At 39.8% G+C, this 15320-nt stretch overlaps 2 protein-coding genes across 4 annotated transcripts in view; one reads left to right on the forward strand and one right to left on the reverse strand.

Moving 5' to 3' along the window:
* EFCAB2 (EF-hand calcium binding domain 2) overlaps positions 1 to 15320 on the forward strand; it is a 129862-nt gene that overhangs the window by 79787 nt on the left and 34755 nt on the right. The window lies entirely within an intron of this gene.
* Positions 12058 to 13597, reverse strand: LOC122452278 (glycine cleavage system H protein, mitochondrial-like). The gene is made up of 2 exons (XM_043485787.1): positions 13562 to 13597; positions 12058 to 12648 (listed from the first exon to the last, which is right to left on the reverse strand). The coding sequence occupies exons 1-2, from the start codon at positions 13595 to 13597 to the stop codon at positions 12097 to 12099; spliced, it is 588 nt and encodes a 195-aa protein (XP_043341722.1). The 3' UTR covers positions 12058 to 12096.

Raw genomic sequence — 15320 nt, forward strand, 5'->3', positions numbered from 1 at the left:
ATAAATATAAAACAATCACTTTGCTGTATACCTGAAACTAGCACAACATTGTAAATCAACTACATTTCAATAAAAAATGTTTTAAATTATCTTTTATTTAATTATGAAATTTCCCTTCTACCAGTTCTTAATAGTACTAGAGCTATAGTCACTTCTTGAAACAGAAATTAAAGAGTGGCTTCTGTATAAAAAAATCTTTAAGATGAAGAATGGGTTTTCATTATCCTTCAAATAATAAGGAAACATTATCAAAAACTGTATGCCAATGAATCTGACAACTTAGATAAATGGATAAATCCCCTGAGAGACAGATAACCAAAACTGACTCAACAAAAACTGGAGAATTTGAATAGTCCCATATCAATTACCAAAATTAAATTTATAATTAAAAATTTTCCCACAAAGAAAACTAGAAATTCAGATGAATTCACTGGTGAATTTGCTCTAACATTTATGGAAGAAGGAGTACCAATTCTATACAGAAATCTTTCTGAAAATATTACAGGAAAGAACACTATTTCAGCTCATTTTCTGAGGCTAGTATTACTCTTGATACCAAAACCAAACAATCATATTACAAGAAATAAAACTATGGACTTTATTAACATAGATGCAAAAAAATCCTTAACAAAATTTTATCAAATTAATTTCAACAATATGTTAAAAAGGATAATGCATCTAGAGCAAGTGCCATTTATACCAGAAATTTAAGGTTAGCTTAATATTAATCAATGTAATTTACTACATTAATAGAACAAAGTAGATAAATGATATAATTGTTTGAATAAATACAGAGAAAACATTGAAAAAATTCTACACTCATTGAAGATAAAAATATCCAGCAATATAAGAAGAAAAGGAAACTTCTTTACCTGGCTAAGGACATCTACAAAAAGCCCTAAGGCTAACATCTTACTCATTGGTGAGAACTCAGTGCTTTCTACCTAAAATCAGGAATGTCTATGTTCATCACTCCTATTCATCTTTGTACTTGAAATCTTAGCTAGTGCAACAAGGCAAGAAATAATAACCAAAAATACACAGTTTGGATAATAAAAAGTAAAACTGTTTCAAGCAACATGATTGTGCATGTAGAAGATCCTAAGAAATTTACCGAAAAGTCATTAGAACTAATATATGAAGTTAGCCAAGTTACAGGCTAAAAAGTCAACATACAAAATTAATTATATGTCTATAAACTATAAGTTAACAATTAGAAAAATTAAGTAATCAGTTCCATTTATAATAGCCTAAAAAGTGAAATAATAAAGTTAACAAAAGATAGATGAGACTTATATACTAAAAGCAGCAAACATTGTACAGGGAAATTAAGATCTAAATAAATAGATATACATGTTTGTGAATTAGAAAGCTCAATATTTTTAAGATGTTAGTTCTTCTCAGATTGATCTCTAGATTCAACACATTTTCAACCAATCATAGCAAAATTTTCTGAAGGAATGTACAAACTGATTCTAAAATTTGAATGGAAACATGAACGACCTTGAACAACCAAAATAATTTTGACAAAAAGGACAAAGATGGATTTATACCACCTCATGTGCAGATGACACCACCCTTATGGCAGAAAGTGAAGAAGAACTAAAGAGACTCTTGATGAAAGTGAAAGAGGAGAGTGAAAAAGTTGGCTTAAAGTTCAACATTCAGGAAACTAAGATCATGCCATCCGGTCCCATCACTTCATGGCAAATAGATGGGGAAACAGTGGAAACAGTGGCTGACTTTATTTTTTGGGGCTCCAAAATCACTGCAGATGGTGATTGCAACCATGAAATTAAAAGACGCTTACTCCTTGGAAGGAAAGTTATGACCAACCTAGATAGCCTATTGAAAAGCAGAGACATTACTTTGCCAACAAAGGTCCATCTAGTCAAAGCTATGGTTTTTCCAGTGGTCATGTATGGATGTGAGAGTTGGACTATAAAGAAAGCTGAGTGCCGAAGAATTGATGCTTTTGAGCTGTGGTGTTGGAGAAGACTCTTGAGAGTTCCTTGGACTGCAAGGAGATCCAACCAGTCCATCCTAAAGGAGATCAGTCCTGGGTGTTCATTGGAAGGACTGATGATGAAGCTGAAACTCCAATACTTTGGCCACCTGATGTGAAGAATGGACTCATTTGAAAAGACCCTGATGCTGGGAAGGATTGAGGGCAGGAGAAGAAGGGGACAACAGAGGATGAGATGGTTGGATGGCATCACCAACTCAATGGACATGAGTTTGGGTGGACTCTGGGAGTTGGTGATGGACAGGGAGGCCTGGCGTGCTGCAGTTCATGGGGTCACAAAGAGTCGGACACGACTGAGTCACTGAACTGAACTGATTGCAGATTTACTATGAAGCTTCAATAATCTTGAGTATTATATTTGTACACATATTGTGTGGTATCATGCACAGTGTGATATTTTGTACACTGGTACACATATAGATCAGTGGAACTGACTAGAGAATTAATAGAACCACACATATCTTTGACATAGGTGCCAACATCATTCAATGAGAAAAGGATAATCATTTCAATAAATAGCATTTGAGCAAATGGTTATCTGAATAGAAAGAAGCAACACTCTTTGCAACATTCTTTTACTCCATACACAAAAATTAACTTGAAATGGATCATAGAACTGAACATGAGAGCTAAATCTATAAAACTTCTAGAAGAAAACATAGGGAAAACTTTGTGATGTTGGGTTAGCCAAAGATTTCTTAAACAAAGAGACAAGAAAGCATGAACCATAAAGGAACAACAATGATTGATTTCATCAATACTAAAAACTTTTGCCCATCAAAGGGTGGAGCTAAAAACATACAGGGCTTCACTGGTGGTCCAGTGGTTAAGAGTCCGGCTTGTAATACAGGGGCCACTAGTTCAATCCCTCGTCTGAAAAAGATTCCACATGCTGCTGAGCAACTAAGCCTGTGTGCCACAACTCCTGAGCCCAAGCTCTAGACCCCTTGAGCCACAACCATTGAAACCCATGCGCCGTAGAGCCCATGCTCTGAAACAAGAGAAGCCACTACAATGAGAAGCCTGCACACCACAACAAAGAGTAGCCCTTGCTCGCCGCAACTAGAGAAAGCCCACAGGCAGCAATGAAGACCCAGCACAGCCAAAAGTAGAAATAAACAAATGCGAGTCATGGATTGGGGGAAAATATTTGAAAGATAATTTATTTGATATTGTATAGTTCATTTGATAATATATGAATATCTGTGCTGTGCTTAGTCGCTCAGTCGTATCCGACTTTTTGCCACTTCATGGACTGTAGCCCGCCAGGCTCCTCTATTTAGGGGATTCTCCAGGAAAGAATATTGGAGTGGTTTGCCATGCCCTCCTCCAGGGGCTCTTCCCAACCCAGGAATCGAACTGGGGTCTTCTGCATTGCAGGTGGATTCTTTACCAGCTGAGCTACATAGGGAAGCCCATATGAATGTCTCTTTCAACCTAATTTTTAAAATAGCCAAAGGTTTGTATGGACATTTCGTGAAAGAAAAAGTATCAGTGGCCAATAAGCACATAAAAAGATGATGAATATCTCTAGTCAGTGGGGATAATGAGGTGCCACTACACATCCACTAGAATGTCTTTAAGTTTGAGTCTGAAAATGTTAAATGCTGGCAAGCCCGTTAATGAAAGTAGAGTGTTAATGTTCCCTACTATTATTATTGTATTACTGTTGATTTCTCTGTTTATGTCTGTTAATATTTGCTTTATATATTTAGCTGCTCCTGGGTTCAGTATATATTTACAATTGTTATATCTTCTTGTCGGGTTGATCCCTTTACCACTATGTAATGTCCTTCTCTGTCTCTTGTTACAGTCTCTTGATTTTGCCTGATTTTCTTTGTTTATTTCTGTGTGTTAAGTGGGTCAGTTTTGTTTCCCAATCCTGGAGTAGTAGCCTTATGCAGATGTCCTAGGGGGCTCAGCAGCTCCCCTCTGATCACCAGAGCTCTATGCCCCCTGTGTGGGCTGCGTGTGCCCTTCTATTGTGGCAGGGCTGACTGCTGTGGGCACGCTGGTGAGGGGGCTGGCCCTTGATTCACTTGGTTGCAAGGCCCTGCCTCCTCCTGGAGGGTGGGGTAGGCTTCCTGTGTGGTTTGACCGAGGAGCCTGGTGAGGGGGTGCAACTGCTGCTGGACCACTGGAGGGCAGGGCTGAGTCCATCGGCAGCTGTCCGTGTGGCCTGGGGAGAACATGTGAGGGAGGGGCTGCTGCCAGCCCACTAGTGGGTGAACAAGCCCCCAGCAGAGGTTTGCTAGTGGAAGGATTCTGAAATGGAGCTTGGCAGCGCTAGTGTCATTGTGGTAGAAGAAGCTTGCAGAAAAGGCTGCTACCAGTGTCTTCATCCCTTGGAGGTCCAGCTGCTTCCTGCCTCTCTGGGAGGCTCTCCAAGATTAGCAAGTGGGTCTGACCTAGGCTCCTTCTGACTACTGCCTCTGAGTTAGCATTCAGAGTGTGAGATTTTATGTGCACCTTTTAAGAGAGGAGTCTCTGTTTCCTATAGCCTTCCAGCTCTCCTGTTCACAAAGGCAGACATGCTAGGGGCTCATCTGGTGCAGGACCCCGAACTGGGAAGCCCAAGTGGGGCTTGAACCTCTTACTCTTTGGTGGGAACCTCTGCAGTTGTGATTATCCTCCTGTTTGTGGGCGACTTACCTGGGAGTGTTGTTGTTCACTCTTTCAGCCATGTCTGACTCTTTGCAACCCTGTGGGCTGCAGCATGCCAGGCTTCCCAGTCCTTCGACATCTCCTGGAGTTTACCCAAACTCATGTCCATTGAGTTGGTGATGCCATCCAATGATCTTATCCTCCATTGTCCCCTTCTCCTCCTGCCTTCAATTTTCCCCAGCATCAGGGTCCTTTCTAGTGAGTCAGCTCTTTGGATCAGGTGGCCAACGTATTGGAGCTTCAGCTTTAGCATCAGTCCTTCCAATGAACATTCAGGGTTGATTTCCTTTAATGATTGACTGGTTTAATCTGCTTGCTGTCCAAGGGACTCTCAAGAGTCTTCTCCAGCACCACAGTTCAAAAGCATCAGTTCTTCGGTGCTCAGCTTCTTTATGGTCCAACTCTCACATACGTATATGACTACTGGAAAAACCATAGCTTTGACTAGATGGACCTTTGTTGGCAAAGTAATGTCTCTGCTTTTTAATACTCTATCTCAGTTCAGTTCAGTTCAGTTGCTTAGTTGTGTCTGACTCTTTGCAAACCCGTGGACTGCAGCACGCCAAGGCTCCCTGTCCATCACCAACTCCCGGAGTTTACACAAAATCATGTCCATTGAGTTGGTAATGCCATCCAACCATCTCATCCTATCTCATCCCCTTCTCCTCCTGCCTTCAATTGTTCCCAGCATCAGGGTCTTTTCAAATGAATCAGTTCTTCGCATCAGGGGCCAAAGTACTGGAGTTTCAGCTTCATCATCAGTCCTTCCAATGAATATTCAGTACTGATTTCCTTTAGGATGGACTGGTTGGATCTCCTTGCAGTCCAAGGGCCTCTCAAGAGTCTTCTCCAACAACACAGTTCAAAAGCATCAATTCTTTGGCGCTCAACTTTCTTTATAGTCCAACTCTCACATCCATATATGACTACTGGAAAAACCATAGCTTTGACTAGATGGACCTTTGTTGGCAAAGTAATGTCTCTGCTTTTTAACATGCTGTCTAGGTTAATCATAATTTTTCTTCCAAGGAGCAAATGTCTTTTAATTTCACGACTGCAGTCACCATCTGCAGTGATTTTGGAGCCCAAAAAAATAGAGTCTGTCACTGTTTCCACTGTTCCCCCATCTATTTGCCATGAAGTGATGGGACCGGATGGCATGATCTTAGTTTTCTGAATGTTGAGTTTTAAGCCAACTTTTTCACTGTCTTTCACTTTCATCAAGAGACTCTTTAGTTCTTCTTCACTTTCTGCCATAAGGGTGGTGTCATCTGCATATCTGAGGTTATTGGTAGTTCTCCTGGCAATCTTGATTCCAGCTTGTGCTTCATCCAGCCCAAGGTTTCTCATGATGTACTCTGCATATAAGTTAAATAAGCATGGTGACAGTATACAGCCTTGACGTACTTCATTCCCGATTTGGAACCAGTCTGTTGTTCCATGTTCAGTTCTAACTGTTGCTTCCTGATCTGCCTACAGATTTCTCAAGAGGCAGGTCAAGTGGTCTGGTATTCCCATCTCTTTCAGAATTTTCCACAGTTTATTGTGATCCACACAGTCAAAGGCTTTGGTATAGTCAATAAAACAGAAATAGATGTTTCTCTGGAGCTCTTTTGCTTTTTCGATGATCCAGTGGATATTGGCAATTTGATATCTGCTTTCTCTGCCTTTTCTAAATCCAGCTTTGAACATCTGGAAGTTCACAGTTCATGTACTATAGAAGCCTCGCTTGGAGAATTTTGAGCACTACTATGCTAGCGTGTGAGATGAGTACAATTGTGCAGTAGTTTGAGCATTCTTTCGGATTGCCTTTCTTTGGGGTTAGAATGAAAACTGACCTTTTCCAGTCCTGTGGCCACTGCTGAGTTTTCCCAGTTTGCTGGCATATTGAATACAGCACTTTGACAGCATCATCTTTTAGGATTTGAAATAGCTCAACTGGAATTCCATCACCTCCACTAGCTTTGTTCATTGTGATGCTTCCTAAGGCCCACTTGACTTCACATTCCAGGATGTCTGGCTCTAGGTGAGTGATCACACCATCGTGATTATCTGGGTCGTGAAGATCTTTTTTGTATAGTTCAACTGTGTATTCTTGCCACCTCTCCTTAATATCTTCTGCTTCTGTTAGGTCCGTATTATTTCTGTCCTTTTTTGTGCCCATCTTTACATGAAATGTTCCCTTGGTATCTCTAATTCTCTTGAAGAGATCTCTAGTCTTTCCCATTCTATTGCTTTCCTCTCTTTCTTTGCATTGATCGCTGAGGAAGACTTTCTTTTCTCTCCTTGCTGTTCTTTGGAACTCTGCATTCTAATGGGTATATCTTTCCTTTTCTCGTTTGCCTTTCTCTTCTCTTCTTTTCACAGCTATTTGTAAGGCCTTCTCAGACAGCCATTATGCCTTTTTGCATTTCTTTTTCTTGGGGATGGTCTTGACCCCTGTCTCCTGTACAATGTCATGAACCTCCATCCATAGTTCTTCAGGTACTCTGTCTATCAGATCTAATCCCTTGAATCTATTTCTCACTTCCACTGTATAATCATAAGGGATTTGATTTAGGTCATACCTGAATGGTCTAGTGGCTTTCTCTACTTTCTTCAATTTAAGTTTGAATTTGGCAATAAGGAGTTCATGATCTGAGCCACAGTCAACTCCTGGTCTTGTTTTTGCTGACTGTATAGAGTTTCTCCATCTTTGGCTGCAAAGAATATAATCTGGTTTTGGTATTGACCATCTGGTGATGTCCATGTGTAGAGTGTTCTCTTGTGTTGTTGGAAGAGGGTGTTTGCTATGACCAGTGCGTTCCCTTGGCAAAACTGTATCAGCCTTTGCCCCGCTTCATTCTGTACTCCAAGGCCAAATTTGCCTGTTACTTCAGGTATCTCTTGACTTCCTACTTTTGCATTCCAGTCCCCTGTAATGGAAAGGACATCTTTTTTGGGTGTTAGTTCTGGAAGGTTTTGTAGGTCTTTATAGAACTGTTCAGCTTCAGCTTCTTCAGTGTTACTGTTCAAGGCATAGACTTGGATTACTGTGATATTGAATGGTTTGCCTTGGAAATGAACAGAGGTCATTCTGTCATTTTTGAGATTGCATCCAAGTACTGCATTTCGGACTCTTGTTGACTATGATGGCTACTCCATTTCTTCTAAGGGATTCTTGCCCACAGTAGTAGATATAATGGTCATCTGAGTTAAATTCACCCATTCCAGTCCATTTTAGTTTGCTGGTTCCTAAAATGTAGACGTTCACTCTTGTCATCTCCTGTTTGACCACTTCCAATTTGCCTTGATTCATACTCTGTCTAGGTTTGTCATATATACACCTGGGAGTGTGGGTCCTGGCAATCCAGTGTCTCCAGTCCTCCTACCTGTCTTGTTATGGCAGATTCTTTATCACCAGCACCACCTCGGAAGCCCCCTTGTTGCGATTACTTCTTTATATCTTTAGTAATGAAAAATCTTTCCTGATAGTCTTCAAATTATTATCATAGAGAGTTGCTTTATAAGTAGTTGTGATTTGGATATCCCTATGGGAAGATGGGAGCATGGGGTCTTCCTACTCTGCCATCTTGGTGACACCCCCAATCCGTCACCTTAATATAAGCAGTATTAGTAACTTAGTGTACTTCCTCCTGTATTATTTTCCTATACATGTTTTTAGCATAATAGTAATCTTACAGTACAATTCAGTATGTACAATTTAACCTTGCTTTTTTAGCTAATTATATCACAATCAGTTCCCATGTTATTATGAAAATTTCATTCTTTAAAAAATGCATGCTGATTAAAATTGGATGCTCAAAAAATAGAGGTGTGATTGCTCTTGTTTCCATCACTCACATTCAACCAGAATATTTTACCTTTTTACTCAACATTACATCAAAGTGATTCTTCCATACTGTTATCTAATTTAAGGAAAACTAACATTTTAAGAAGGAAATCCTGTCATAATACTGTAACATGGATGAAGCTTGGAGATATTATGTGAAAATTCTAGTCACAAAATAGACCAGTACTTCATGACTCCACTTACTTGAGGTATCTAAAGTAGTTGAACTCTTAGAAAGTCTGTTGTTGAAGATATGTTGAGAGTTTGAATTGCTTCATGAAATGTAAGAATAAGTGATACTTTAAACTAACATGTTGTTATAAATGTGATTTTAGAAATGTCTCTGGACCTAATAAAGCTTATGTGATATTGGATATTTATTATGCTAACCAAATCTTAACCATGTCTCAACCCAGGATAGAGCTTTTCCTGGAATCTTATTGCAACACAATTTTAAAAAGTTCCTTTTGGTATAAATTGTAGATTACCTTGAGGGGGCAGTTGCTTCAACACTTACTGCCTCTGTCTACTAGGGGTGGGGAGGGACACGCAATGCCGTGGTGGTGAGAAAAGGGAGGGTGTGAAACCAATTAGTGTAACTGGAGCCCCTACTCTCCCTGCCCCACTGCAGCCTGAGGGTAGACTGGGGGGATTACAGCTTGCCAGAAGCTGACTCTCCCATTGCTTCAAATTATGGAAACTTACAGTTGGTGATGGGCAGGGAGGCCTGGCCTGCTGCGATTCATGGGGTTGCAGAGTCAGACACGACTGAGCGACTGAACTGAACTGAACTGAACAGTTGGAAAGGACCTTTTTGATCACCTGGTCTAGCCACCTGTTGATTCTTAGAGTCTCTGATAGTCCACCCAAAGGATGAGTTAGTCTTGTTTGATACCTCTTATAATAAGAAAGGGACTTATAACCCCAAAGGAGTACTTATCCCAATTTTTACACAACAGCATCTGGGATATTTGGAGTAAATAATTTTTCTAAAGCAGGTAACTTTAGGATTTTTCATTTGTAAGACTAATTGGTAAATGCCAGTGAATTTTTGTTATTATTTTATTCTATCCAAGGCAGAGAAGTATTTTCTAAATTGTATTAGTGTTTTGGTTTTTAAACACAATTTATGTCAAAATTTGCACATGTGATATTCAAGTCTAACTTGAAATATCTCATTGTTTTTATATTTTTACTACAAATAGTTAAAAAAATTCATATGTATGTCTTATTTGGTGACCTGGAACTAGATGAAATGTAGGTGCTTTATAAACCATCTTAACCACTGGTATTATCTTGCTTTTGTGAAGCATGAAATAGTTCAGTTTATTGACAGATTGTATGTCCCTGGGGAGAAATGAATTTTCAGTGTGTTTTATTGTGCCTATTCAAAGAGTTCACTATTAAAATAAATAATGCTTTAATGAGAAAAGAGATGGCCTGATGACCTCACTGTGGGAATGGGAGAAGGCACTCTGGCTGTGGTCCCACCTGACTGGCCTTGAGGACCACGAGGGGCACTTAACCTCTCTGTGCCAGAATGTCCTCAGATGCAAAACAGATGAAAAAAACTGTCTTTTACCAAGGTAGAGTGAGAAACAGTATTTGCCTCATGCTTTGAAACTTAGATAACTGTTGATTTAAAAATAATTACACAGTATTTACATATTTATTGAGATGGCTCCTTATTGGGCCGGAGGATGCAAAGAGACTGGAATGGCTGGAGGCCCTGTGCTAGCCTGTGGAGGCAGGCCCCTTCGTGTATCAGGGAAGCAGGGTATTTTCTTCAGATCGCCTCCGCCACCATAGTTCTTTGGAGGAGGAGAAGCCAGGTGTGTTGGGGCGTCGGTCTTCTTCCAGGTAGACACCTGCTGGCTATTAAGATGAGCTCCTTCTATAAATGGTACTTGAAGGCTAAGCTGGAGGTCTTCCTGCAAAGAAGTTTTATTTCCTCTGCATTCATAAATGCTCCCAAGCGGACTTTCTAATTATTACCTTCTTTCTAGCACATTAGCCTTTCTCTTAGATGAACAGACCAGATTAGAACTTACTTTGCCTCATTCACATACATAGTAACAAGATATATTTGTTTTGTTTGTTTTTGTCTTTTGAAGAGAAGGAAGATGTGACAGATGACTGTCTGTTACTTGCCTCTCCTTTCAGTCTGGGAAGCAAGTAGGGGAACAGCAGAAGTGGACACATCACGGCTGCTAATCTGCAGACCCTCTCCTCTAGACAAGGGTTCAGGGGCAAGGGACAAGGGATTAGATATGCCTAGCAGTTTAATACATTCATGCCACATTCCACGTGGCATTTTACAGAGAGGAGGCAGGATCAGACTTCTGTAAAAAACAGTTCCCTATGGTGGGTCAAGGAGGTCGTGTCTAAACTTTTAGCCCCAGAGATCAGTTCCGTTAGGAGGAGGTGTCACTGCAGAATATAGAACCAGAAGTGTGTACACTACTGATTAAAACAATAATAATCATAATAATTCACAGTTTACGAAGTACCTTTATGTCATATCTCTCACAACAATGTTTGTGTGCAAGCATATAAAGTTTGGTAGAACTGCTGCAACAAAGTACTGCAGACTGAGTCTTAAATAACAGAAATTTATTGTCTCACGGTTCTGGAAGCTTGAAGTACAGAATTGGGGTATTAGCAGAGTTGGTTCCTCCTGTTGGCTAGGAGAGAAGAATCTGTTTTAGGCCTTTCTCCTTGGCTTGTAGAGGCTTATCTTCATGTTCACATGACATTCTCCCTGTGTGCATGTCTCTGTATCTGGATTTCTCCTTTTTATTAGGACATCAGTTATATTGGAATAGGGCCCACCATAATGACCTCATTTTAACTTGATTACCTCAGTGAGTACCTTCTCTCCAAAGAAGTCACATTCTGGGGTGTACCAGAGATTAGGACTCCAACATATGAACTTGGGGAAGATATAACTCAACCCATAACTATCTATATATGTTTATATACAATATATGATAAAGTGTAGTTCAGTAGTTGATATATTTCTATTAAATTTTAAAGGCATTTTTAAATTTTTTATTTTATTATTAAATTGTTTATTCTCCTGCGAGGCTGTTGCTTCACTGTATAAAAATAGCACCAGCAAACACAGTATATTGCAAAATTAAGACAGTAATATCCTTCACTGTACACTATACAACTAACAAACTTTTCTCCACTGGCAGTTATTTCTAGTGGGAAGATCATTTTGACCCAAATCCAAGGATAGCTATAAGCAAGTTACAATGTCATATAAGGTATAAGATAATCATGTTATCCTTGAATTACATAATTTTTATAATTAGTTTTATCAGAGATAATTTCAGGAATTCTGAATATTATAACTGGAGCCTAGCCTAAAAATCACAGGATGCTGTGGAAAAGATACACAGTGTTTATCTGAAGGCATTAGAAAGTTAAGGGGTATTTTCTTCAGGAAACATTGTTACAAGTAGTTTCTTTTGCTAAAAGTTGCTTTTTAAATATCTATCCACCACTAATTTAAGACAACTATGCTAGATTAAGTTGTTTCAAAGTAGTTTATTTAGGGGTTCCATTTTCATTCCTCAATAGATTTTATGTATTTTTCATATGCTTCTTCACTCATTAGTTCATCTAGTTCTGAAGGGTTACTGAATGTCATCTTGATCAGCCAACCATCTTCATAACAAGACTTGTTGACAAGTCCTGGATTTTCTGCTAGAGCTGTATTAATTTCAGTTACTTCTCCTGATAGAGGGGAATAGAGTTCACCAGCAGCTTTCACACTTTCCAAAGCACCAAACTCCTCTTGTTTGTTCAACTTTGTCCCAACTTCAGGCAGACTACAGTAAAGAACATCTCCCAAAGCTTCCTGTGCAAAATTGCTGATTCCCACTGTTCCAACACCGTTTTCTGTTGTTACCCATTCGTGTTTTTCTGTGAATTTCCGCACCGACAGCAGAGCAGGGCCGGTGCGCAGTGCCCGGACGGCACCCGCCCGCAGTCCCCATGGCCGCGGCGAGCAGGGCGCGCTGGGTGCCGAGACGGCGCGCAGGCTGCCGACCGCGGCCCGCACGCTCCGCACCGCTTGCAGCGCCTTGTTCGGGTGCAGAGGGTCTCGGCGCGGTACCTAGAGCACCCCGGCCGGCGGGGGCGGGGCGGGGCCTAAAGGCATTTTAATATGTGAATTTAAATAATCATTGAGCCATTATTGCATAACATTTATAGAAAGTAGTGTCTTTGTCCTATCTTACTCATGGCCTCATAAAGTCAACTAGTTTGTCCTGCACCAGAAGTAATAGAAGCACTTATTGTCCTCCCCTCTATCCACCCATTTCTAGATTGTCAGGCGGGCTGTTCTATCCTGCTTTTGTTTCTCTTTTATGATAGAGGAATGTACCCTATTTTAAAAATGCCTTTTTAAAAAACCAATGGAATCAAAATAAAACATGGAGTTTAGTAAATAATAATATGTTAGTATTGGTTCAATGGATGTTACAATGAACCAAGTATAGTTGTACCATAATAATGCAAGGGTAAACGATAGAGGAAATTGGGAGGTATATGAGAACTCTCTACTATCTGTAAATCTAAATCTATTCTAAAATACGTTTATTTAAATAATAAAAACTTTTAATAATATAAGGTAGTGTCTAGTATATGTTATACAGTTCATTAATGCTGTATTTAGAAATATTATATAATTGTGCTATTTTTATGCCATTGCTTGTATATCTCTTAATACACAAAGAGCAGATTAGATGTGGCCTCTAGAGGACAGTGTTGTCATAGAAAGATTTTCACAATCTGTCCAAGTTGAAGATGGACTTACATATTTTTCTTCTTACTTTTTTAACTCCAAGGCCTTTATTTGTTCATTATCCCTCTTTAAAAAAAATCAAGGAAAATATACGCCTCATCTGCTATCCTGATTCATTGGAGTTTTGCTTTAACTTATTATTTTTGTGAAGTTTTAGCTCTGTACAGATCCGTCAGGCCATTTGGCTGTACACAGAATAGCGTTTCACCTGTGTTCAGAGCACCAAGGGTTTGTGGAAGTTGTCCAGGAGCATGGCCATGATGGGGTAGGCGTTATGAGGGATGTGTCTGTGACTTCTCACATGATGGAGAGTGTGCTATAGAGTTGAACTCCCTTTGGAAAAACTATGAACCGTTTGTGGATTGATGAGGATGCTCATAAAATAGGATTTTTGATCTTCCAAGGTCAAGACTGTTGGCTCTGCAGTTTGTTGAGGGTACGGGGAAAGGGAAACAAACTATAGCTCTAGCTTCTGGAACAGATTTCTGGATTAATCAGAATAGAAACACAACATTTTAATTTAAAAATTATCCCTCTGGAGGCAGTCTCATGAGATTAGCATTTTAGTTTTAAGCAGTTTGTGGGGCTGGGAGTTACAGAGTGCTACTGAACCAGAGCCACATGAACATTGATTTGCAAATTGCTTGCCTTGGATCTAGAGGCAGCTGAAAACAATTGCTTATTTATTGATGGGCTCAGAAATTCTGAAACACATCATTTTGTCATTAGATGGATGACATTTTTTTTACTGATAGTGGAGTCCAAGGCATTACCTCATAGTAGGTGAGACTCTAGTATAAACATTAAAAAATAGTTGTCATTTGATGACTGTGTGTTCCACTTAGCAGCACCTATAGATTTCTTATCTTTTGCTCAAAGAATAAATCTTTTAAATTCCCCACAGTTGAATTGGGATGTGTGAGCATTTTAATAGGATTTTTGAAAGGGAGTGGAAAATTTACAACTTCTCATAAATAGCCTGACATGAAATTGAAAATCAATAGCGTACTGTTCAGCCACACCATCAAAAGCTGTGTACCTTATGAGCATGAGTCTTCCTCATTCTCATCTAACCGTTCTGGGTACCAAAATTGTTAGGTGTTGTCTTCTCTTAATTAGTGGTGGTATAACAGTGTTCCACAGAGCATCTAGTTATTTAATGAATAGTACAGTCCTTGAGATTGATTGGTCCCCTAATCTGGTCTCTTAGCCAGTGTTCCTTATGTCAGGGGAAGTCCTTGTGCAAGTCAGAATCCTGGGAGTTGTCCTTGACCCTCTTTTTTTCCCCTTATCCTTGCTTGTAATAGATACAGTACCAGGTTTTCTTGGTTTTATGTCTTAAGTGTTTCTTGAAAACACCTACTTCTCTCTCCATGGCTACCACTCTATCCCAGACCTTGTCATATCTGCTTAGACTACTGCAGAAGCTGCCTTACCCACAACCAGTGTGATCTTTCAGACACACATCTATGAGACCTTCAGTGATTTAGGGTAACAGTGTCTTGGATAACAACCAAAGTCATGATCATGGATGGTAATACCCTGCATGGTCTAGTCCCCATTTCTCTCTCCAGCCTCATCTGAAGACATTCTCCTCCTCGCTCCGTGTGCTTCAGCCTCCTGGTCTCCGGTGCAGCCCACAAGGTCTTAATGCCTGTAATTTCATCTACCTGGGAGTGCCTTTCCCTGCTGTTTTTGCTTACCTTTTACTCATCCTTTATAATAATCAACTCAAGTGTGATTTGTTTATGAATGCATCTCCTGATAATTTGGCCAAGAACAGGTTCCTTTATTCTATGCTCTGCTAGACCCTTGCTCGTTACTTCATTGTTTTTTACATAAACTTATAACTAGGCACTCAGCTTTGTTGTTTTTTTGATGGATTTATGTTTCCACTACCAGAATATAAACCCTGTGAGTGGGGACCATGTCCAAGTATGCTCATTATCAAATCCCCAGTACTTGGCACAGTGCTTGGAAAA

This window comes from Cervus canadensis, chromosome 13, assembly GCF_019320065.1.
Source record: "Cervus canadensis isolate Bull #8, Minnesota chromosome 13, ASM1932006v1, whole genome shotgun sequence".
In the NCBI taxonomy this organism is placed as follows: Eukaryota; Metazoa; Chordata; class Mammalia; order Artiodactyla; family Cervidae; genus Cervus; species Cervus canadensis.